The sequence below is a fragment of the Mytilus californianus genome, unplaced genomic scaffold, assembly GCF_021869535.1.
Source record: "Mytilus californianus isolate M0D057914Y unplaced genomic scaffold, xbMytCali1.0.p SCAF_5, whole genome shotgun sequence".
Classification (NCBI taxonomy): Eukaryota; Metazoa; Mollusca; class Bivalvia; order Mytilida; family Mytilidae; genus Mytilus; species Mytilus californianus.
The window spans coordinates 113,906,356-113,932,292 of NW_026262701.1; the positions used below are offsets into that span (position 1 = coordinate 113,906,356).

General features: G+C 31.0%; 1 protein-coding gene across 10 annotated transcripts in view; it reads left to right on the forward strand.

Annotated features, from left to right (window-relative positions):
- The window catches only part of LOC127700681 (cilia- and flagella-associated protein 44-like), a 333,608-nt gene that overhangs the window by 12,748 nt on the left and 294,923 nt on the right, over window positions 1-25,937 (forward strand). For 3 of the 10 annotated variants that reach the window (XM_052204271.1, XM_052204263.1, XM_052204262.1), the window contains 24 exons: window positions 406-553; window positions 1,199-1,293; window positions 5,705-5,911; window positions 6,427-6,540; window positions 7,383-7,535; window positions 8,853-8,976; window positions 9,276-9,382; window positions 9,888-10,036; window positions 10,598-10,874; window positions 11,667-11,719; window positions 12,305-12,467; window positions 13,557-13,687; window positions 14,287-14,474; window positions 15,274-15,443; window positions 16,096-16,284; window positions 17,862-18,046; window positions 18,928-19,054; window positions 20,314-20,573; window positions 21,453-21,567; window positions 22,404-22,587; window positions 23,072-23,193; window positions 23,533-23,709; window positions 24,212-24,408; window positions 25,071-25,296. In XM_052204271.1, coding sequence (XP_052060231.1) covers window positions 406-553; window positions 1,199-1,293; window positions 5,705-5,911; window positions 6,427-6,540; window positions 7,383-7,535; window positions 8,853-8,976; window positions 9,276-9,382; window positions 9,888-10,036; window positions 10,598-10,874; window positions 11,667-11,719; window positions 12,305-12,467; window positions 13,557-13,687; window positions 14,287-14,474; window positions 15,274-15,443; window positions 16,096-16,284; window positions 17,862-18,046; window positions 18,928-19,054; window positions 20,314-20,573; window positions 21,453-21,567; window positions 22,404-22,587; window positions 23,072-23,193; window positions 23,533-23,709; window positions 24,212-24,408; window positions 25,071-25,296 — 3,861 coding nt within the window. The remainder of the gene's footprint in view (window positions 1-405; window positions 554-1,198; window positions 1,294-5,704; window positions 5,912-6,426; window positions 6,541-7,382; window positions 7,536-8,852; window positions 8,977-9,275; window positions 9,383-9,887; window positions 10,037-10,597; window positions 10,875-11,666; window positions 11,720-12,304; window positions 12,468-13,556; window positions 13,688-14,286; window positions 14,475-15,273; window positions 15,444-16,095; window positions 16,285-17,861; window positions 18,047-18,927; window positions 19,055-20,313; window positions 20,574-21,452; window positions 21,568-22,403; window positions 22,588-23,071; window positions 23,194-23,532; window positions 23,710-24,211; window positions 24,409-25,070; window positions 25,297-25,937) is intronic. The other 7 variants (XM_052204264.1, XM_052204266.1, XM_052204265.1 and 4 more) reach the window with 7 other exon arrangements.

Consider the following 25,937-nt stretch of genomic DNA (forward strand, 5'->3'; position numbering starts at 1 on the left):
CCTCTCATTTGGTTAACAAAATAATGTACTGTGGATTCATAATTATTCATTGGATACCAATTTATGTGGGTTTCATGGGTACAGGTGAACCACAATTTCAAATGTTCAACTAATTACAAATTTTCTATAGGCTTTGTATGCACAGATTGGCAAAACCACGAAATCAAATATCCACAGTATCTTATTTATAAATGAATTTAATATACAATTTTACTAGAAAGATCTTGTATTAAGCTGAAGTTGTTTTTACTTTTGGGGAATTACCTTTGGCTATATATAGCAGAAGAAATTTTGTTTGGCTATATATAGCGAATGAGTGTTGGTAAGTATGCAATATAATAGTTTACAGATTGTTATATTATACTCATAGTAGAATATATTATATTTAGATTTATTGTATTTTAGGATGCTAATGGTGGAATCTGGAAGTTAGATTTATCATTCTCCCATACATCATCTGCTCCAGAGAAAATGTTCACTTATCATGCTGGTGCTATTTTAGGCTGTGACATTTCACCTGAGAGTCACTTGGTTGCCTCGACTGGTGTTGATCGTAAGTTTGACAATTATTCATTGTATTTATTATAATCTCTAAGAATTTTGACATCTAGCTAAGAATTCTTCTCAAAACCTTGCTAGTGGCCATTTGAACTGAAAGTGAAATGCTAGCTTTTGCTTGTTGCTGAAGACTTCATGGTTGGAGATCAACAGTAAAAGAAATGTGCATTTGCTTTGGGTTATGTCAAGTGTGTGTAAGACTTTTGTATCAGGGATAAATACACCATATCCATCTGTAAACCATGGTATAAATATGAAGAGATGTAGTATGATTGCCAATGAGACAACTATCAGAGTGCATACTTAAAATTTACTACGTTTCATGAATTTCAGGGGTAGTGAGAAAGATTTTTCTACGGAATTAATTACTGTGAACAAACACATGTGACTTAAAACTTACCATAGTTTCACCAAATGACAAAACAAAATATATCCTTAATTCTTTTGGAAAAAAGGGTGTGCAGGTTATAAATAAATATGGATTGTATACGACTTTTTATGGTATTTTAAATTTTATAGACTAAAACAAATATTGGAAAAAATGATAATTAATTGCGCATAATTATTATAATGGTTAATCTTTTCAAATTATCAGAGAATGTAAGATAAGTAATAATTCGCGTTTTTTTTAATATTTCAGAAACCGTGAGATTGTTTGATTATGTGCAAAGAAAACAGATTTGTGAAAAGAAGTATGCCTCTAAGGGTTCAGCATTGTTATGGGCACCTAAACTTGTAAGTAAAGAGATAAATTGTTTATAGAATGGAGCATCATATTATAACAGTCCTAATTTCCATAAATAAGTTAAACTTGTTAAATGAGTTTATCCTGTATTTAAACTATTGTACATTTGACAGGTAAACAAATAATTTGTTTCTGTATTTATATATAGTATACAATTAAAGTCTCCCTGTATCCTGCTTCTTTGTTGAGCAAACATGTGAAATAACTGTTTATGTCACAGCTCTTTTTTGTTTTGTTTTGTGTTTAAGCCATGTTGATTTCTATTAAGAAGAAAGACAACTGTTTGGAATTAAAACACTAAATGTCATAGTATCAAGGTTAAATTGCAGGATATAACAAAACACGTGCATTGAGGGGAAAATATAATTTATGTGTACTCGCTAGGAAACAGGAGAAAAGCTTGGGAGCCTTGTTCTTCCTATTTCTACGGTTCCCTCAATATATATATATGGCCAAAGACCACAATTAATGATCCCGCTTTTCGTTGTCCACGAATATAGTTCCTTTTAATTAGAGTGTAATTTTTCTTAATTTTTTTTCTTTCCCTTCCTCACTCATTTCTTTAATTTTTTTGGATGGAAATGGAAGAAGAGAGGTGAAATAAACTTTTGGATGTTGTATTTTAACTGATTTTGATATGGAAAGAGTGATTAGGCCAGGTGCAAAAAGGTGATATTTACAGTTTTCGGAACATCTCTTGACTTGTCCATAGGGGTATGGATGTGTATTGGCTAAATTTGTAAGATGCTGGGGAGCGATATTTCTGAATGTTTGATATATGTTTGGACTAGTACTGTACTTTACACACACAAAATATTTGACAAAAAGAATCGGTGCATTTTTTTTAATGAAACAAAAGGTTATAAAGAACTAATAGAGAATTTAATTGTGGTCTGTGGCCTAAGAGGTGAATTCAGGAAATATTGAATTTGTACTTCGCAGAGCTCCAGTTAAGCTGCGTATTTGCGTGATCACGCAATAAAAATAATTAAAAACCCAATGCAATTGCCCATTGCAGGGTTCAATAACCCAATTAATTCAAAGGAAAACCCAATTATATGCCAAAAACATGGGTTCTTAACGCTTTTATTCGCTATCGTTTGCGTTATTTACCCTTACTTGATTACAGTCGTCGCGTAAATCTATTTTTATAATATTTATAATTGGAAATGTCCTTTCGTTCTAAAAATAGAGCCCTCCATCAAGTAGCTGTAATGGGTCCCTGTTGGAATTTTTCGTTGCTCAAAAGGTACACGTGTTTATGAAAACATTTCGATCTTCTCGGCGTTTATCCAATTAGCGTGTGACATGCTGTCATATTTTTTCGAATTGCTCGGGATTTATCATAACATACAATGAATTAAAACGAAAGTAAATGTCCGGTAAAAATATTGAATAGAAGCATGTTTTCGGCTTCTTTTTGATAGCTGAGGGAAAGTTATGATGATAACAAGACTCAGCTAGTGATTTTAGGAAGCGGCCATTGAACGCACGGGCGTGTTTGCGTACCATAACGAGAACATTGCTAGAGCGATAAACACGGGGTTCCGTCAAAAACGAAATCAGTTGGAAAAAGTGAAAGGCCAAATCAATTATGACATGATATGTAGTTTGAAAGCATCGGAAACCAAAAGTTCTGATAAGGGACAATTTAACCCAGATTTATGTAAATTGAATTAAACGAAAACAGTTTATATATTATTTTTTTTCATTTTAGTTGATGAGTGAATACACATATCCGTTTTTTACGTCAATGCAGCTTGACACTTTCTTTGTTTTGGTCTAATTGTTCTAGATGCTTAAGATAGTTGTCTTATTTGCAAGTGCAGTATAACATTGTCATTTATTTACTTGATGTTGCAGAATTATTTGTAAATTTAAGTTGAATGTGGTCTCCGTCATTATAAACCACCCTATAAACCTCAAGGTTTTGTGATATATCTTAAATCTGGAAACTACTTTTTATTTTTATTAAAAAGTAGATCTGGCAAAAAGGTGAAAGGACTGGCAAAACTTTCTTACAGCACCTAAATTTCACATATATTACACAAAAATCTAAACACTTAGCCACACCTACCCCAACTATAATTGAACTGTAGGGTGATCATATGGGATCTAGAAAGGCAATTAGTTCCTGTCCAACTAGTGACACCAGCTGCAGTTTACATAAGTTTTGAGAAAATACAAAACTGACAGAACGTTTAAAACGGGACACAATTAAATGTACAATTGCTCGTCAGTGGATAAACCAAATAAAACAGCTAGCACATATTCTACAAAGAAAGAAACACATTTAAGATGGAAACACATCTGGGGTTGATATAATGTGATTATAACATGCCTAAATATTCAATATTGTGTTGATGAAAAAACCCAATACATTAAGGAGCTTGGTGGTGAAAAACCCAATTTGATATTTGCTTGAAGGGTGAATTGGAATTGATAATGCAATTAAAAAACTTTATCACCCAATTACATAAAGAAATGGTGGGTAAAAACCCCAATTTGTGAATTCTTATCTGGAGCTCTGACTTCGACAACTTCCCTGAATGATCTATTGGTATTAATTTGTCAAACTACATGAGAATAAATGATTTCCACTTTATTTGATAGAAATTTTGTAAAAAAGTGACATTTCAGCCTACATGCCCAAAATTGAACTTTTTCAGTTGTTTCAATATTTTTACAAAAGTAGCATGCTTACTTTCTCTCTGACAGGTTTTTCTGATTTTCTATTTGTGTTTGTGGTATCTAATGTAGATGTTTAACTCATTTTTGAACACTGAACACAAAAAAAAGTAGATAAAATCAGAATAAGAGTGCAAAATGTGCTGCTTTAATGGTCTTAGTCTAACGGTCAGTATGAAGCAAGTGAAAAATGAGGTTCTGTGCACATACAAGTTGAATTCCTTTTAGCAGATTTCACTGAATCTGTATCAAAAGCACTTACTACTGGTTGTTTGACCTTGTCTGATTCACAGACTACCTTTTTTTTCTTTTGTTTGATAGCTAGTGGTTAAAATATTGGCCTTTTGAGGCTGGAATTTCATGCTGGTTTTAAAAAGTAAAGTAAATAAATTTACATCAGATCATACTGTCTACATATATAGTTGAAAGTGACAGTCTTGTTACATCCAGGCTCCATGTTTCATCATATCTGAGCAAAGATTTGAGCAAAAAGAAGCATATCTCCATCTCCCATATCATTTATATGCTTTTTAATATGCAAATGTGGGGAACGACCTAAATTGACAACCATTTTTTTTAAGCTTGACATTGCTGAAGACCATTTTATTCACATGTGTTATGCTATTTGAAACTTATATTTCCATTAAAAGTACATTTATAACATGTAAAAGGTTTTTTATAACTTAACAACTTCAGAAAATTGTGGTAAGTGAAAAATATTACATTTCATATAAGGCCTCACTTCATTTGAAAACCTCTATTTTTTGGCACAGGCTCATATGAAATTTACTTCTGGCCATTTTTTATAAGTCTGAAACATGAAGTATGCTATCTGTTGCTTTTAATAGGTGATAACTTATACATAGAGACATTAAAAAGTGTAAGTTTTGGTATATTTTGGTTTTTAGAAGCCCAAATTTGATAGTTGAAATTATTCTAATTCAACGCCACAATTCAGCACCCAAAGTTCAGATATAAAAAATGCCACAATTTTTATAATTGGTATCATATGGCTTTGAAACTTTGTAAACTGTTTCATAATACACTAAGCTTAAATCATGCCAAGTTTTATTAGAATTGGTCAAGTTTTAGACCCCTAATAGGCCAAAGACCACAATTAATGATCCCGCTTTTCGTTGTCCACGAATATAGTTCCTTTTAATTAGAATGTAATTTTTCTTAAATTTTTTTCTTTCCCTTCCTCACTCATTTCTTGAATTTTTTTGGATGGAAATGAAAGAAGAGAGGTGAAATAAACTTTTGGATGTTGTATTTTAACTGATTTTGATATGGAAAGAGTAATTAGGCCAGGTGCAAAAAGGTGATATTTACAGTTTTCGGAACATCTCTTGACTTGTCCATAGGGGTATGGATGTGTACTGGCTAAATTTGTAAGATGCTGGAGAGCGATATTTCTGAATGTTTGATATATGTTTGGACTAGTACTGTACTTTACACACACAAAATATTTGACAAAAAGAATCGGTGCATTTTTTTTAATGAAACAAAACGTTATAAAGAACTAATAGAGAATTTAATTGTGGTCTGTGGCCATATATGACAAATTTAAGTGAAATATGATGCCTTGCAGTAAACTAATTATATGTCTTTGAATTGAACACATTTATTCAAAAGTTATATCCTATGGCAAAATCGTAGATACTCTGATTTAAGACTATGTCATTAAAATATTTAAATATTTAATCTTTTCAGGTAGATACTAAATGTGCTACAGTGATTGCTGGATTCCAGGATGGCGTAGTCAGAGTTCTGGCCATCAAACAATTGGATGAGGAATCTTTACATAGTAAACGACATAAAAACTCTGTTGAACTTGACATCATACAGGCTTTCAAACCTCACAGCAAATCTGTTGTATCTATAGCAACCGATCATGCTGGAGAAATTCTAGCAACGGGGGTAAGACTTGCAAACAAGTATGACTTGTTAAAGTTTATTATGATTAACCCATAATTATGGAATTCACATTTAGATCATCTTATTGTTTTTTATACTCTCATCAAAGACTCAACCTATTGTGGTATACAAATGTTCATCCATCAACACTTCATACAACTACTCAAATTTGCTTTGATCAAATCTCTCATTATTTTAACACAACATTATGATTGATGAAAGAAAGCTCACTTTAGATTTTTATATTTTTATTATTAAGGGTACCCTCAGGCATATTTTATTTGAAGAGCCATTTCATTTGCTTCTGATTTAATGATTACAGATGCAATTTTATCCAAAAAAGAAATATCACTTAAAAAGAGCTGAAATAATAACTGGATGCAATTAAAAAAAGTGATATAACATGAAATAGAAATTAAACATATAGCATGTATAGGTAACATTTATAAATATGTTTATCTTAATATCCATTAGTATAGCTTAGACTAGATATTAGTAATTTTGATTGTATATCGCAGGGAGAGGACAGTACAGTTTTCTTTATGAATATCAATGGTTTGTCATATGAACCTATAGGATTTGTACAAGTGCCAGCACCTGTGAGGAAAGTCCAATGGTCACCTGGTAGATTTGTAAGTTTTACACTTGTATAGACATTTGTATGTTCTCAATTTTTGTCATTTTATACTATAACTAAATTTTAGAAGGCTTGTACAATAAATCAATTATTCTGCTGTGGTGTAGTTAAAAACTACTGCAACAAAATGTTAAGCGTGGAAAAATCTAGTACATTTCAATGTGTAGTTTAATAAAAATAAGAAGATGTGGTACGAGTGCCAATGAGACAAATCTTCATTCAAGTCACAATGTGTTAAAAGTAAACAATTATAAGTCGAAGTAAGGCCTTCAACACAGAGCCTTGACTCACACTGAACAAAAAATTCAAACAGGAAAACAATCTAATCTATATAAAAAACTAGAAATGAGAATTTCTCAATTTCTCATTTCTTGTTTTTTATGTGATGTGGTTCTTTTTATGTGATGTGGTTCTTAAGTGTTTCTCAGAAACACTTAAGAACCACATCAACAAACGACAACCACTGAACAACAGGTTCCTGACTTAGGACAGGTGCAAACAAATGCAGTGGGCTTAAATGTTTTAACAGGTGCCAACCTTCACCCTAACCTGAAATATTAGTGTAACATTACAACATACAAAGACACACTATAAAATATTAATTAATAACTTCATATGACAATTAAAATTATTTAAGATTACTTTTTTAACTATTACAGAATATTATTCAAAGCAAGAATATAAAGAGATGTAAACTTTCATTTGATATGCTCCATGTTAAGTTTTCAATTGATGTCGTTTAAAATAAAAGAATCTATTGCAACTTAAAACTAAAACAATATTTAAGCCAATAACTAAGCAGTTTTACTCTTATGATTTAATCATATTATTTTTCAGAAAAGGTCAACATTATTGGTATTTTGTGAAGAAGGTTATGTGGTAGAAATTGATTCACCAGAGGGAGCCAAGTTTGACACTTCCCATACATATCACATAACAGGCTTGCCCATGAAACAGTACCAGTTTAAAAGTATAAAATCTAAAGTTCGAGTGAGTAAAAACTTATCATTAGGGCTAAAATGATAAACCTACATAATAATATATTTTAATTAGCAATATCATAAATGTTAAGCCCAAGATTGCTGCCCAGCATGAAAAGACAGTGCACACACACAAGTCACTTGGAGCACTATCACAGCATGTATTCCTCTTGTGGTTGAATAAGTTTTGAAACCCCTTTAAATTGACAAGATGTAGCAACAAGCCATCATTTCATCAAACTGACAACACATAAAGATGTTTTGTAACACGAAAAGTTTATATGGTGACTTGAAAAAATACAATACACCTTATTGCTATTTGTCCACCATTACTAGACATCACGAAGGTTCCCGTAAATTTTGACGTCACAATAGAAAATATCTGATGCCACAATGGAAAAGTGATTGTTGTTTGACGTCAAAAGTTCAAGTGGCGCAGATTCTAAGGTCAACCAGCGCAGATTTCCAAATAGCGATAAGGTGTATAAAATCCACTCAAATTAGGATAAAACTGAATACAGGTAAAGAATGAAAAATTGAAATTGAACCATGGGAAAAATCTCTTAATACATGGATGCTATGGTCAATCATTTCTCCCTCACCACTGAGACATATTTACCAAGTGGAACAGTTCCAAATATAAGGTTTAGAGTTATGAAGAATTTAGTCCTTAAGCACTAAAAATCACTTGCTTGTAACATACACACTTCAGGCTTGACTAAAAGTGAATAGGCAGTTGATTTTAATGACACAGAGTTAAATCCCTTAGCAAAGAAAACGTTCTAGTGTAGAAGTATTAAATACAGAATAAAGTTAATACAAAATATCAGACATTACCACATGTATCATTTAGTAGTAGGATGCTAGTTATGGAGCAGTTTCAGACAAGGGCATGTAATAGTGCTCCCCATCCCCCATCAAAGAAAAACAAACGCAATAAAGGTAAAATTACAGCCAATTTTGTATCAAAATAAGGATCTCTAATTCTTAATTCTCAGTTGTGCCCCCTTAGCATCAAATTCTGGGTCTGTGTCTGACATGCATATCGCAAGTTATTTTGCACCATAAGGTCGATTTTGACAGATACTGGTATTGACTAAATGTGTACTATGACGTTCTGTTTTGTTTCACAAAAGGATTTAAGTGAATTGTAGTTGACTATGTCTACATTAGTTAATACTAGTCATTTTTACCATTTTCCTACATTTTCTGCTGCTATTGAATTTTTTCTTAACCAGTGTGCTGATTTTAGATACATTAGATAATGATATGTGAACCCAAATTAGACACACATGCATTATATTTAAAATGAATTGCTTGTCTACAGCATGAAGAAGAACTAGAAAAAAAGAGAATAGAAGAAGCTGCAAGGAAGAAAAAAGAGGAAGATGACAGAAGAAGAAGGATTGAGAGAGGATTAGAAACAGAATCTGAGCAAGGAGATGAACCGGGTACTAATGATACTTATGATATACTTTTTGTAGCCTTGTTTGGTACTTTTCACATTGAGGTGCTAAAAACAAACTGTTTGAGCTTTTAACAGTATTATAGATAGTCTTTTTTTAATTTCATAATCTATTTTTGCAATGCTGAAAATATATATTCCCATTCAAATGAGTTGAATGTCTTGACAAATGTTTTGTTAATCCTTTCACAACATTTTATACAAGAATATACATTGGAAAGTGGATAAAATGTCTTTGTGTGATAGTGATTTTAGAATTTAAAACAACTTTTGATTGAATTTTAGAGGGAAAGAAAGAACCAGAGCCTGAATGGCACCCTTATATCCCAGAGAATGCAAGTCCTATATTAACTGGATATTACAGCGATGAAGGCAAATTCTGGCTATCTATGGTGAGTTAACTTTATCATTGTCTTAGATAATTGTGCATTTTTGATACGTTTGCTCATCTTGTATGTGTATATCAATTTCAATATATTTTTTTCAATTTATATAGTAGAACTCGTACATTCTAGTACTTGTCAAATTTGATGGAATACTTACTTTTTTAAATTACACCACACAGGTCAAAGCAGACCATATACAACATCAGATATCCAGATCTGAAGGAAGATATGAAAAATCTGAATAAGTGAGAAAGAGAGAAAAAAAAAATTTATTTACCAGATTATTATTTTAGAAACTTCAATTTCAAGTTCATGGAAGATCAGTGGTTAAGTTCTTATTATTAATTTCCAGAACATTACAACTCTGAATATAAAGATAAAGTAGAATTTCATCCCACTCAGAACATGTATACACTTAATTCTGCAAACTTTATCAATGTGAACAGTAAATAAAAGAATCTGCCAGGTATTTTTTGGAACTTGCTTTTTAAAACAACAATATTTATTTTAGGGAGAGTTTGATGCTGGTTACTTGTATGAGTGTAAATTTTTAAATGAAGCAGAGAAGGCAGGGTTACCAGAAGAAGTACATGACGAGCCTATCAGATATGTCCCAGTGTTAGAATCAAATGATGTTCCTATACATAATATTACATTTAGGTAAATATTTTCATAGTTTGCACTCAAATTTCAGAGATCGCACAGTTGAAGTAAACATTGATATTTATAGATTATCAATGGTCTTTCGAAGGAGAGGGTGTTTCTCAGCTGCAATCTCGTCGAAGGGCGACAGCTCTGAGTTGAGATCGAGTTTGAAAGACCATTGATAATCTTTTTATCGCTTTTTTGCCTATGATGTCATTGATGACGGCACATGCGCCCTTAGTTTCTGAAGATAATTTTCTATCTCAAGCGAGTAGCATGATATTAAAAATTATCACAAAAAAAGATCAAAGGAAAATTATACAGAATAGCGAGAAGGTAGATTTATTTCTTACAAAAGCATGGGAACAGATGTCTCCATTGGAAAACAAAAATGAAACTTAATGAGATTATTTGATTGTATTTTCATATTAGATTTTCAAAGTGCAATTTATTTCATACTGTGTCATTTTCCCAATGCTTTTAGTAAATTAGAAGCAAGTAAAAAAAAAATAATTTCAAAATTAGGACATCAAGACCCTACAGTATTTGATGGATATTTGACCTTTAATTTTTCAGTAATAATGGTAAACAAGTATTATTTGGTATGGAGGATGGAGCTATCAGAATACATAGTGTAGATGTAGAGTTTGATATATCAACACTTAATTTCTTCTGGCAACTCAATATCCATGACAATAATTATGGTCACCTGACTGGTCTAAAACTAGGTTACGATGCATTAAGTCTGATATCAGTAGGTGCTGATGGAAACTTCTTCATGTACAACGTGATGACACAAGAAAACCTGGACAAGAAAATAGCAGAAGCAAAAGCTAAACTACCATCAGCAAAGGTTAGTTTATTTTTTCTTCATACTGTGAATTCATTTATTTTCCTGGGTACCAATTTCCCTGGATTAAGGAAAACTTGCATGTCTGTGGATATTTAATTTCGTGGTTTTGCCGAAGTCTGCGTACACTCCTATAGAAAATATGTCATTCGTTGAACATTTAATTTCGTGGCACACCTTTACCCTCGAAATCCACGAAAATTGGTATCCCACGATTAATAATGAATCAACAGTATAATTTGATTTTTTTTATAATTTAATTGGTATCAATTTTCTTTGGTTACAGGTCTCTATGAACTAAGATTTCAATACTTAACAAAATGCAAATTTCTAATTTTAATAGATTAGATGTCTGAAAACTAGAGATTAAAAAAATATGAGCAAGATTTTAAATGACATTGGTGGTTGAAAATATTTTTTTTGAGCTAAAAAATTACTCTCTTATTCTGTTGCCTTTTCTATGTCTTTTGAAATAATCTTTTATTGTTATTAGGATTATAATTTCTGTAACATCTTATTTCTAAATCAAAAGAATGAATTGATAGATTGTTGCTTGCTTAAGGTCCATTTAGGACATTGAGGATGAAATGAATTGAAGTTAAGTACAATTATCAGCATCATTTATTTATAAAGGACCCTTCCTATGCAATCTCTGATTGATAGTTTTAGATCTTATACATTTCGGAATATCCTGGAGTTTCAATAAAAAAATTAAAATGAAACTGTCAGTCTGTAATTATTTAAGAAATAGATATGACAGGAAAAACTGATGAATACACTTGTTTTGTTCTGCAGAAGAAAGATGATGACAAAGTTGGAGATGATATTGATGATCCTTCAGCTTACAGGTAATGTTTTACAATATTATATTTTTGTTTCACAAATAATTGATGACTACGTTTTATTTCAATTGATTTACATTAATGTTTTTGTTTCTTTAAATCTGTAACATGTTGCTGAAGTGCAAAGTAAAAAGAAATCATTATTTTTTTTACTGAATTGAATTCATAAATTGTGGCAATAAATTTGAGAGGCTGTTACCTTATGCCAAATGAAAATATATGTGTGGTTGCAGCTACCCGGCCAACCCTAGTATAAACCCTGAACCTAGAACTGTTTTTTGAACAATCCCATTTTGTGGAATGTGAGCGGCAATAATTAAATTCACCGACTTCTGTCATCTGAATTTCCATTAGAAATATCCACTACGGCTAAAAATGCAACAAATTCTTAACAATATGCAACAGAATTGACTTAAAAAGTAACATTTCTGTTATTTTACAACCAAACATATAGAAAATGACGAACTTCTGGTAAGGGCATGTATAAAACCGGAATCAGAACCACACATATATTTTTATTTGGCCTTACATATAGTTTTATTTCATTACGAGACATAATTCTACACAATTTAACAATTTATGAATTTTCAGTATTGAAGATGCCAAACAGAAAGCTGAGTATGACAAAATGATGAAACTGGCCGAGGAGAAGAAAAGGGAAGTTAGAAGACAGATTTCTAAGTTTCGAAGACAGTTCAAAGGACTGTTAGAGAAAAACGAAGGTTTGCCAATGAACATACAACTCAAGAAGGAGGTAGGGATTTGTAAATTGGTGTTAAAAGTATTGAAAACTGTCTTTCTGTACTGAATGTGACATTGTATAAGATAGTATTGTGAAACATGTTTAAACTGAATTCATAGTAAACACATCTTCGATAATCTCAAAGACTTGTATCCCAATCTCCTTTTATTCACATAAAAAAGAGTTAATCAGAAACCTGCTTATATTGGCAATCATACCACATCTTCTTATTATTTTATTTTTACTTAAACTTACAAAACTCAGCATATCAGAAGCCTGCCTATACTTAGCTCATTGAACATGGTATATAAAAAATGTCACTTTAATGAAACTCGCTGAACTGGGTGTTATAAAAAGCTGTCTAAACTGAACACAATGCACGAGTTATGTCAGAAATATACCTTTATCAAAACAAAATGACATATTTGAATGCTTGCTCATAAATATGGATGTTCATATCAATGTACCTTTATTTATTCTGCAACTGTGCTATTTGCCAGTCAAATTACATTGACTGTATTTTCATTTGTGATATACATTCACCGACTGTATAACAGCTTATTTATGACATCAATAAAGAATAGTCATTATTTTTTTATTCAAAATATTTGACTTGGAAAAGTTGTAAGAGTTGCAATATAAAGAGAACAACTATACATTGTCTCGAAATATATATTCTATGTATACTCAAAACAGGACAGAAATGCTTATCATAGTCTCACATTTTACTTGTTTCTTAGCCTTGAACAAATAAATTTTATATTTTGAGACTATTTTGTAGTTCCAATCCTTTCTGCATTTTAACGTAGTTCAAATGTATGACATTTAATGCTTGAGTGACTATAAATATTCTATACTTATTTTCTATGTTCAATGAATATTTTTCAATTATATTTATTGATGTTGCAAATCACAGTTTTGGGCAACATTGGTTAACAAAATGTACATTTTACACTTAAATGGCTCTAAGTTTTAACTGATAGGTTCATATTTTAGTCTTTCTTCCGTACATCTGCTCAGGAATCATCTATATCTAACAGTCAAGAATTCTTGTTTAATATTTAAATGAACTTTGAATTATAAAGAGTCATTACTTTTCAGGAATTTGAAATGGACAGAGAAATTAAGGAAGAATTGCAAAAACAGAGAGATGAAAGGATAGAAATTGTAAGGAAGGAATTAGCTTGGGAATCAGAGAAACAAAGAATTGCACTAGAAAAACTCAGGAAAAGGTATGTGCAATTACAATAGTTACAATATTCTATTGATGTTAAGTTTGATAACGATTTTAGACTCAACTTTATTAAGTTGATATTGCAAAATTTATTATTGTTTATATTCCAAAAATTCTGTTTTAAAGCAGTTGTTGACAATTTTAAGTTTGTTTAAGTGTAATACTATTTTCACATTCTACCTGTTCACTTAAGTAAATTTTAAATAAAAAAGTATATTTTTAAGTCAATTGATTATCTTATCAACTTGAGAAACCATGTTATTTTGAATAGAAGTGTTAAATGTGAAAATAATTTCGATTTTGGTATTTTTTAAATATATGACTTGATATAGTTAGAATTTCCTTAATTTGTGTAAAAAACTAATGGTCATTTGAATAGATTGACCTTGAACTTGTTAATATCACCCTGCACACTGATTTAGAAGTAATATATTTTAAATCAAAGTACAAGTGAGATGACTGTAAAAATATTTATAGTTGCTCTGTTACCTATAGAATTGTTGTGATTGTATATAAAATATTTTTTTCTTTTGATATGATTATTTAAGAATTATACACAGTATATTTATAACAAAAACAATCTTTCTTCTTTCTAAGATACAAAGATGTAGTTGAATGTGAGAGAATAGTTGTCAAAGCTTTTGAAACCAGTCACGAAGTTGCTAGTTTTAGAGCAGCCAAATTATCAGATGATTTCTATCATATGAAGGCTGAGTTTGAGAGGAGGAAAACTAACATGACTAGAGAGGACCTGACAAGAGACCCTACTAGAGAATTAATGACAGGTATTTAGGATTATTTAAGACATTGAAATATCTAACACCTACAAGAGTGTAAGAACGGGGAATCTCACAAACTTTAGGGTGACCATAGGATAGTGTTACTTGAGGGGTTTGAGGTGATGTTAAATTTCTAAGATTTGTAACATTGCCTGAGTTCAATTTTTTTCTGTCTGGTCAATTTCTAAATGGTTAAAAAAATCTTTGTCAAAGAGGACTGTAACCAGTCTCAACCAGGAGATTTGTTTGGATAGGAATGTCTCAATTTATTGATACCACAGGATGAATAAATAATAACAGGGTACAAAGATGGATGAAAACTGAAAAAAGGATGTAAATAATTAATTGTCAGGTAATTTTCGGGTGTTTGCAACACATGTTTCGGAAATAAGGTCTACATGCATGCTTCAAATTTAAAGTTATATATATATATATATATATATATACTTGAAATACAAGTATAAATGAATTCCCCAACGGACAAAAGCACTAAATATAGGTAAGGATAACTGCTGACTAGATCAGCATGGGATCAGTGGACAACAAAATTGACAGAGAAAAAAGTAAAAAAATTAATTAAAAAAGTAATATTCTACTACAATATAATATAGGAATCATATAAATTGCGCTTGCATTATTTTCTGTTGCCAAATATTCACAATACTAAATGCATGTGTTAAATTTTGAACTTTAAGTCTTTAATTTCTGAGGTCAATTTCATTGCGATGTTTAAGATGCCTAAACATAGAAAAAAATAGTTTGAGAGTTGGTAACAGTTTAAAAGAATTCAATATTTATTTTGAAGGTCAGACAAGACTGACTGAGATGGGAACTGATGCAGGAGGTAAACAGGATGATGCCACAGCCAAAGTGACCACTACTACCACACTGAAAGGTAGCATGGGTGAACGTATATCAAAAGCACTGGGCAAAGTAGAGGAAAAGAAGAAAAAGAGAGCACAAAGAAGGGCTCAGGTATTAAGTGTTTACTTTTAGGTTTTATGTATTGTATATTAAAAACCTTTATGCAAAATTATTTTTCTTTTATGATAATGGCAAGAGACAGTTACAGTGTTCAAATGACCAAATCTACAAATTTGATGCAATATTTATGCATTAAGTGTTACCCTTTACCGTCCCTCCGTCCATCCCTTATTTGTTTCCACACTTTAACTTTAGTTTGCCTCATGCAAATTTTATGAAACTCATACACAATACTAAGAACCACAACACGCAGACAGAATTCGAATTTGGGTTGTGAGTCATTTATCCTTTTTAGAGTTATGCCCCTTTTTTAACATGCAAACACATTCTTCTTTTATTTTGTAATGATTTATAAAATGAAAGTTGTCTCACATTTTAAAATCTGATTGTTAGATTTGTATTTAAATTTTATTAACTTATTATATTAAAATCTACAAGAGTATTGTAGAAAATAAGACTGTAGATAAATTATCTTGTTACAGATAAACTTTTTAACAAGTTTGCCTAACAAAAGTCAATTAAAATGGAAAAAGTAGGAACTTAAAAGAGGGTGTTCTCCATTTGTACTTTTATGTTGGATGTTGATTTTTCGACTGATGTTTATTTTCCATTGTTTACTTTGATGACAAACTTCAATTTACAGTGGGATGATTTATACAGTACAAAACCAGAAGATGATTTTGAAGATCCCAACGATGTGGCTTCTATCAAAGAAGCTAAAGATAACATGGGCTATTTCAATCTGAAGACAGCCAAGGATTATATTGTACCAGATCATCTGAGAATGAATGTAGAAAAAGCTAGAGGAAGATTACTTGTGCTGAAAGATCTGGTTAGTACCTTTTTTTTTTTTAACTCTATACGATTAGATTTATATAACTGTACATTGTAATTGTTAAGCTTGACTACTTAGAGACTAGAATGTATATACAAGTCATTTCTCTTAAATTTTCTAGAAATTGTGATTGCATTCCAAATTTAAATTATAAGTACGAATAGTTGTTTTTGAGAATTATGTTGATCCAAATTCCATCATTTTAAGTGCATTAAATAATTGATTATCATTCCTTGGTAAATAAAGCAAAACTTTGAGGACAGAACTTGATAATTTTGTACGAAGATATTTCCATGGAAAAATACAAATTTTGCCTGCTAACCCCTACTTTTCTTTTCATAATTTTATTACATATAGTTTAAAAAGCCATTTTTGAAAATCTTATAAAAATCCTTGTTATTTTTTCATAGTTTTTAAAAGAAAAAAGGTGCCAATGTTTAAAGTATGAAAAGTCTAGAGAGAATCATTTCCCACCAAATTTTCAATTCATTGAATCTCAAAAACAAGGACACAGACTTTTCATTTTTTCTGCTTTTCAAGTTCAGTTATTTATATTGTATCAATTTATAACAGTCTTTTAAAAAGCTTGTTATTTTGAAACCGAGTAGCAAGAATTATAAGCAATTGTTTTCACAAGAAAATTATTAAATTCCCTGATTTTTTTATTATTCCAAATTTAAAAATTAATGAATTATGATTATGAATATTTGTAATGGTAGTCACATATGTGCTTAAATGGATACTTATTTATTCAGTTTCATCTACCTTAAGCTTGCAGCTGGAAGTTTGTTAATATATGTACCTTGTTAAAAGTATAATATACAGACAGACACTTGGAATAACAGTTACGTTATGTAAAAACATTTACTATTACTTTACTACTATTAAGACTTTTAAAAATGACAGCAATTTTTTTTCTGGTTGTTGTATATCTATATAAGAATCTGTAATTATAGATTATAACATGTCCTTTTCCATATTGGCCCTGGTATCATCCCAAGGCTCCCATATCAGCCCGAGGCGCTAGCCGAGGGCTCAAATGGGTCGAGGGATGATACCAGGACATGTTATAATCTATATGTCACATATACAAATGCTCTAAAAAATGAAAAATTATTTTATTATTCCATCTGGCAAGATTTTACTTTTCTTGTCCTCTATTGAAATAACTTCATTATTACGAAGCTCCCAAACTGTCAATGTCAGATTTTCTTTTAGTACTAGTGTTCTTTATTTCTTTAACAAATTCTGCTGTCATTTTTATCGACGTTCCCTGTTCGTCATTGTTGTTCTGAAAGCTTATGACGTCATGACAGGGCACAATAACTGGTTATATGCCCCAGGCAGGACAAATCTGCGGTTATTGCATATGCAAAACCCAATGTTTTTGTAACAAATATGTGATAACCAAATTATTTCCAGTGATACTTCAATATAAGATAAGATAAAGATATTAACATTTTTTTTTCTACCAACAAAAAATAATCGCTTGTGAATATTAGTTGGAATACAGTAACTATATATTTTTCATACAACTGGATTTTGTTAACTTGACATAATCTTCTGTTTTGTAGATTCATGAATATAAATATAACTTCAATCTCAAACTACTATCATTAAGAGACAAAAAGATACAAATTATTGAAGAAATCAAAGATGTTGTATGCAATTTAAAAGAAGTACGTCAAAAGTTAGATGATTCAAATCGTAAAACAATCCCACCAGTACCAGAGATGCAATTATGTGAAATGCCTGAAAAGTAAGTCATTCAATACAGTGCTTTAAATACACAACTTCTATAAAAAAAATGATTCTGTATTCTAGGTTGTTTATTTTCCAAGATTGACACAGATTTTAGTTATTTTTATCATTCAGTTTTATAATAGTTGAATTTTCTGTATGGTTTATAGATTTTCTATTTTGTAAACAGAACAAATATATGATTGTCTTCATACACATTTATAGTCCTTTGATTTCCATTTTCTGCTAATATAGTCCCTAGTGTGGACAGTGTAACTTGCAATTTTTTTCAAAAACCTTCCCAATTTATTTTTCATGTTTAATGCATCAGATAGCAAGTAAGGGATGAAATTACACTGTTAAAATAATTTGGTTATGAATTTTAAGGTAAAGTATGGATTTTGCTCCAGTTGAAAAGGTCATAATTGATATGTCTGAAGCAGTCAAACTGAATTTAAGACCCTTTAACGTTAGAGCTGATGAAGTTTTCTATAATTTTGATATAATGTGTCCCAAAAGTAGTACTTACACGGTTAAAATATCATTGAAAGAGTCAGTGTGATTTATTTAGTTAGCAGTTATTGTTCTAAATAAATGCTCTAAGAAATAATTGTGTTTTCTGGCCTGATGCATAAAGTATTCCAAATATATGATATTGTTTTGATAACACTATAAATTTATTCAATATTTATATATCAGTTCTCATTACCATTTGAGCTATTGCAATCACTAGGAGTCTATTCAAAAAAATCTTCTCTGAAATTATAGAAACAATTTCAACCAATCTTTGCATGGTATTAAATTTTGTATATTTCAACAAGTTGGACCCCTGACTGACCATGTATTTAGTACATTTTAATGTTATTTTCTATCATTTATTTTTTTTTTTTTCTTTTGCAGAAAATTAGAATATACAAGGGAAACATTGATAAAGTTCAAGAAGGAGTATGAACAACAACAAAAAGCATCAAAAGGATCCTCAACCGGAGGCTTCGGTGGCTTTGGTGGCTTTGGTGGTGAAACTAAGGTAAGAAACGGGAAACGTTGGTTTATTGTTAGCCTACTAGAAATCTTTATTTTGGGTTTTAAAAGAGTAGATATTGAAGAGATTATTACACAGAAAGGCTGATAAAATATATGATTCTTCATAAACATACAACCTATTAATAAGAAATGGAGGAGATCACACTCACATATCTGGATGATATAATAATTCTATTTAACATATAAGGAAATGTGTAGAAAACATCACAGCAACCCAACTACAGGAAGCAAAATAAAGACATCAAGAAGCCAACATAAAACCTTCAAAGATAAACAATTATCCATACTACATATAGAAATAAGATGTGATATAATTACCAATGAGACAACTCTTTACCAGAGATCAAATTACATAAAGGTTAACAACTTAATATAGGTCACCATACGGGCTTCAACAATGAGCAAAGTACATACTGCACAGCAAGCTGTCAAAGGCCCTAAATGACAAATGTAAATCAATTCAAATGAGAAAACTTAACGGCCTGATTTATGTACAAAACAATGAAAGAAAAACAAATATGAGGTACAGCAACTTGCACATTCAGAATGTGGCAGGGTTAAACATATTTGCTGGCTCCAAACCTTCACCCTAAGCTGGGACAGTGGTGTAACAGTACAACATAAAAAACAAACTTTAAAAATCAGTTGTAAATTGTACATTTCAAATTTAAAATCATCCCAAGTCTAAGCAGCTTATGTATGAATTCAACAGAGACTATTACATCTGCCATAAATAACCAATTCAAAATGGAACGGAAAACATGGTGATACAATGACAACTTGTTTTTAAGAGCCACAGTTATTTAGTTGCAAATAACGGTCATATGTTTTGATCAAGGGAATAAGAAAAGGGACCAATAACAAAAAACACAAAAAAAACACAAAAAACAACAAACATATACTATGAAATTCACTTCACTCAATAATAACAGTATTACAGACAACTTAAACACAGTTGTGTGATAAACAACCTTAAATAATACATTAACTTAGAGTCCAGGGTTTTTACTCCAAATGACCTCATTTTTGTTTCAATTGACTGACTGATGGTTACAAAACAATTTTATGAGAAAATGTTTTATATCCTTCAATATCAGACAAACTTGTGATTAATGAATCCAGTATATTAATATTTTACTTGATAGTCCATGTATAGGCTTTTGCATATTTCTTTTGAGGATAAATATCTATATCTAACAGTCACATCATTTAGTTTATATTCATCTTTCTTTTCTATGTTAGGCTGTCTCACCAACTCCAGCAAGACTTGCGAGTGAAACCAAAGCTAAAACAGAATCGGCATCTAGTGAAGTATTAGAAGATGTCGAGTTAACTCCTTTGGAAATAGAACTTAAACAAGCTGAGGACATTAAAATGTTGTATGAACAAGACAGATTATTAAACAGAATTAATGAATTAGTGCAAAACTTTGATGCAGAACTCAGAATTCTCAGACATGAAAAATTCAAATTGGATATTGTCATGAAAAACGCCGATCTAAGGTATGTTGTCTCAGAGATACTTAACAAATAGGACATCCATCTTCTTTTTTTATGCCCCCGTCATAGTGGAGGGGGCATTAATTGTTACCCTTGTCCGGCTGTAAGTCCATACATACGTACATATGTCCCGAAATTGGTTCCGTTCTCTAACTTTAGTTTGCCTCAATCAAATATTATGAAACTTATACACAATGCTTATTCCCACTAAACACAGATCAAATTTGATTTTGGGTGGCGTAACTTTTTACTGTTCTAGAGCTATGCCCCTTTACAAATGGAAAAATTACTGAATTTTTCATTTCCGTTCTCTAACTTAAGTTTGCCTCAACCAAATGTTATGAAACTCAGATCAAGTTTGAATGGATGGCATCACTTTTACCGTTCTTGAGTTATGTCCCTTTATAACATTATATGCAAGCTGGGACATCATCTGTGTCCCATGGACACATTATCCATTTATTTACTGAAGAGGTTAGCGTTTCAAATTAAATGATGTGAACTTAACACACAAAAAGGTACCAAAAGGACAAAAAAAATTCGAGTTAAAAGAAAGATGCAAACTACCATGCATGACCAAAGAAAAATGAGGAAAGGACATACAATAGTTCACATGAACTGCTCCTAAAAATTAGGTAGAACACATTTGCATAGGAAGAGTTACTACATTCTGCTCCTCACAGGACTTAACTATGCTTCATATGTAAGGGAGTAAAATGGAATAGTATAAAAGAAAATTAAAGTAGATCATTATATTGAAACTCTATCTTTAATATTTTCACAAGGAAAATATAATTTTGCAAGGTTAAAATAAATGTTTTGAAAAATAATACCTGTACAAAGTATTTGTTCTTTTGATATTGAATATTGAATGTTTTACAGACAGGTGACTTTGTTTGAGGAGTTAGTATTACTGAAAGAGTTTGAGAAGAGGGAGGACGTGTTGGCAGAAAAAGTCACTAATAAAGCCCAGGAGAAAATTGATATGCAGAATAAGGTTGGTTTACTATAAATATTATATAGAACATTAGTGTTATACTTAATTATTTGTTGGATCCTGTTGAAATTTGTACTAATCAAAACTCTGGATGAGTTCTATAATCAGAAAAATCTGAAAATTTGGGACCATTTTTTTTCGGTAGTGGGGTATGTGAGCTTGCTAGGTAAATGTTCTTTCATTGGTGTCAGGTTATTGATCTTATAAAGGAGATGTTTATCAATTGCCTAAGTTACTCATATTTATAATGTCAGTATATGTGTTAGAGAGAACAAAACATAAAGACATCAGAAGAAGCTACTTAATATAAAAATAAGGAGATGTAGTATGATTGCCACTGAGACAACTATCCACCAAAGTTCAAATGAAGTGAATGTAAGCAATTATAGGCAACCATACGGCCTTCAACAAAGAGAAAAAAACCATGCCGTTATAGTCTGCTATAAAAGGCCCCGACATGAAAAATATGAAACAATTCAATTGAGAAAAGTAACAGCCTAAATTATAACAAAACAATTTACGAAAAACAAATATGATAGACATGAACCAACGACAACTACTGAACTACAGGCTCCTGACTTTGGGACAGACACACAAAGTATGTGGCGGGGTTAAACATATTTACTATATTTACATATCAGTCTTGTCTTACCAACTCATATTGCACATAAAACGGGTCATTGAAGCATATAAAAAAAAGTGACTGGTGGCTACAAGAAAAAATCAAATGAACGATGCAATATTTATTGAATTAAAGACACTTGTCTAGAACCCTTCAACAAAAACAATTAGAAAGTTATATAGGTGCATTTATTTAATAAAATCTTATTTTACAGATTGTAGAAATAACAAATAAGATAGAAATGAAAAAGAAGGAAATAGAGAAGATGGGAGAAAAAGACAGAGCACTACAAGCACAGTTCTTAGTTTTACTAGGAGATAAAAATCAGTGGGCGGAATATCTTACAAAAGTTTATAAGAAAAAGATTAAAAGGGCAAAGAAAAAAGTGTCAGAGGATGGTAGGTCATGGAATTTTAAAAATTTTTTTTACTTTGAAAAAATTTATTCAATGATTTAAACTTTTGCTGATTGATTGATTGTTGATTGCTTAATGTTATGCCACAGATATTTTGTGCATGCTAAGGTTTTATGTAACTATTTCACATTTTTTTAGGGGAGAACACAGTTTTATGGTTGTAATGTACAAATTCACAAAATATAAAGATTGAATAGCAAATAATCATTATAGGTTAAATGAAGGCAAATAATATTTTGATTTCAAATAAATGACAGCTCCAGCTTTTTATATTAAATTAAGATTCCATGTCAAAGGGAGTGTTTCCTTGTTATATTTGAGATTTAGATAATGCCTATAAATAAAATGATTGAACTTACAGGTAAGCCAATTTTAGATTAATAACAGCTTTGAATACAAGGACATATTATAATTTAAACATATTTAAGAAGACTTCAGCCCTAAGTTTGAGACTTAATCTTTTCTAGATGAAAGTGAGGAGAGTGATGATGATTCAGATGATGATTCTGAATGGGATGAGGATGAAGACGAATCTGATGATGATGCTGGAGGTTATGACCTTGACATTTGCCCTCCAGGCTGTGATCAAGTAAGTAATAGATATTTGTCTTCCAATAAAAAACTCATGTTTTACACTATTTTGTTGATAGATTGTTGTGAGAATTGTAATATATAAGTTATGCTGATCACAAAATATTAATTGCCATGGTATTATTAGGTAGCAGATTTAATTGCAGTTTATAGAATTAATTGTGCTTCATTGCTCTATTTGGCTGCTCTGTGAAAGAGAGGCGAAAGATACCAAAGGGACATTCAAACTCATAAGTCGAAAATAAACTGACAATGTCATGGCACTAAACATTTATTTGAATGTAGATATGCCAACAAGATTCTTTGTTAAAAACCATTTCCTACTTTCTATTTACAGACATTATATGACAATACATGTGCCATGAGAGAAAAGAGACTGGACATAGAGGAAGCCTTAGTAGAGGAGAAGAAAAATAATGAAACTTTAAAGAAAGAATTAGAAAGTATGAATAAAAAGTTAAAGGTCATCATAGGAGCATTGAAGACAGCTCAGAATGATTTAGAAGCCTTCCAGGTTTGTAGCTGCAAATAATTAGTGTATCAATAAATAGATTTATACTCGTGCAAATACTAAAGATTATCTTTATTGTGATTTTAGATATATATTTTTTCTCACTGTTCAGCAACTTTCAAATTAATGACCCATTCATTTAAGATATGAGTAATTATGTGCTGTAAAGTATAAATCACATTTTAGTATAGCTAGAGATAACACTTGTACTAAACTTCAAGGTATCTTCTGAAAGATCATAGTACATCCATTCTGGTTACTTTTAAGGGAAATCTCTTCAAAGACCGGGTCATCAAGAGAACAATTGTTGATTGACTGTCAAGTTCTAACTTTGTAGTTTAGTCATGGCAAAACAAGGAAAAAAATTTAATTAGCGTTCCTAGATCCTTGACAAGAAACTCTCAAATTCAAGATAAAGCTCAGTTTATTTCATCCAGTTGTGACAAGTTTGCAGCTTTAGATTATATGCATTGTTGTTAATTGTTTAACTGTTTGTTTATTACAGTTAGAGAAACAGCAAAAGTTGAACGAGTTAGACGTGGTTGTGACCCTCAAACTTCACCAAATACAGTATATGATTAATGCAGTATTGCCACAGGACTTGTCACAAACCTTAGTATTTGAATCCAATGGTGTCAACAGATTACAACACAGAATCAAAGAATTAGAACATGAAAAACAGTTACAGAAAAAACAAATGAAGTAAGTTGTTGTAGATGTGATTTGACAAGAATGCAATGTATCTTTTTTCAGCCAATGGCTACAGTTTTTTGTTTTTCTTACTTGGAGTTTTCATAAAAATATCAGCTGATGTAACAAATGGAAATTAAACTTTAAACTTGACACCTTTTATAAGAAACTTAATATAAATTTTTGAAGGAGGTCATTTGCAAGATAACCTTTAGTTCACTTGTTTGTCTTTTTGTTATTTTAATTTATATCTATGCCCATACCATTCAGTGGCAGTGGCATATAGTGTTACCATTGTCCATCATTAAATCTTTTGTTACTGTCCTTCCATTAATATTCTGTTCTGAAATTGTTAACTTTTTTCTGTTTTGCCTGTAGATTAAGGTCATTTTTAGTGCTTTAGTGTATAATGCTAAGTTACTGATCAAGTTCACAGTTTAATTAAGATGGCCTACTTTTACAGAATAATGTCCCTTGGAATTTGAAAGCAGGCTTAGCCATTCATTGTTTCCCAACACATCTAGTTTTTCATTATTTGTTTTCCTCATTAATTATGTTCTGTGCTGTAATTATTTCTTTCTTTTATTGTTGGTTAAATGCAAAGGTGCACTGAATAATTAGATATTTAAGAGAAAGAAATTACAAATAAATTACATAATTTTGTGTTTTAACAGGGAAGCAAGAAAAACCCATGTTACATTAATCAAAGACAGAAAAGTATTTGATGCCAAGATAAGAGAGATGGAAGAACAGACAAATGAAATGATGATTGCTAAATTTGGTCAACATGTGGATATTGAGAAATTAGAGACAATTACAGTCAATAGAGCAATAGAGGAACTAAAGGAGAAACTTAGAATGACTGAAATACAATGTTCTGAAGAAGTGTCAGAATGGGACGTAAGTATCTTATGTTTGTCTGAAAGGGAGGGGGAGGGTAGCAGTTAATAATATTGAAGGGGAAATTAAGGGAATCATTAATATAATTTTCTTAGGAAGTTATATATTGGTCTGTAAGAATCCTTCTTTAGTAAAAAGGGGTGGTAGAAATTGAACCAACAGAAAAAAAATTTAAATAAAAAAAAAACAATACTCCATGACATTCTGAAATGGGGATGTACATATCTTATGTAAATAAAAAAGAATGATAGCTTTAGATGAATTGAAAGAGAAAACTTAGAATAAAAGAAACCTTTAGGGAATTCTTTTAGAAAAAAGTTGGAGGTATATTTAAGATGGTCAAAGACAAATAAGGTGTTGAGTGTTTTTAAATGTTGTGAATTGGAAAAACACAGGATATGATTGATTGATTATTTATAGCTTAATCTCAAGTGGAAATTATTTCATACATATTCAGGACCAAAACAAATTAACAACTTAAATACATAAGTATTGTTCTGCAAGGTGGGAAGATTGGGATTAGGGTGTGAAATTTGGACTGCCACTAGAAAATCAGGGTATGTAAGATCGGAGAATAATTTTTGCATTGGAACAGGCCAACCAGGACCCCAGAGAGTTGCATGGGTTCTTTAACATGAAAA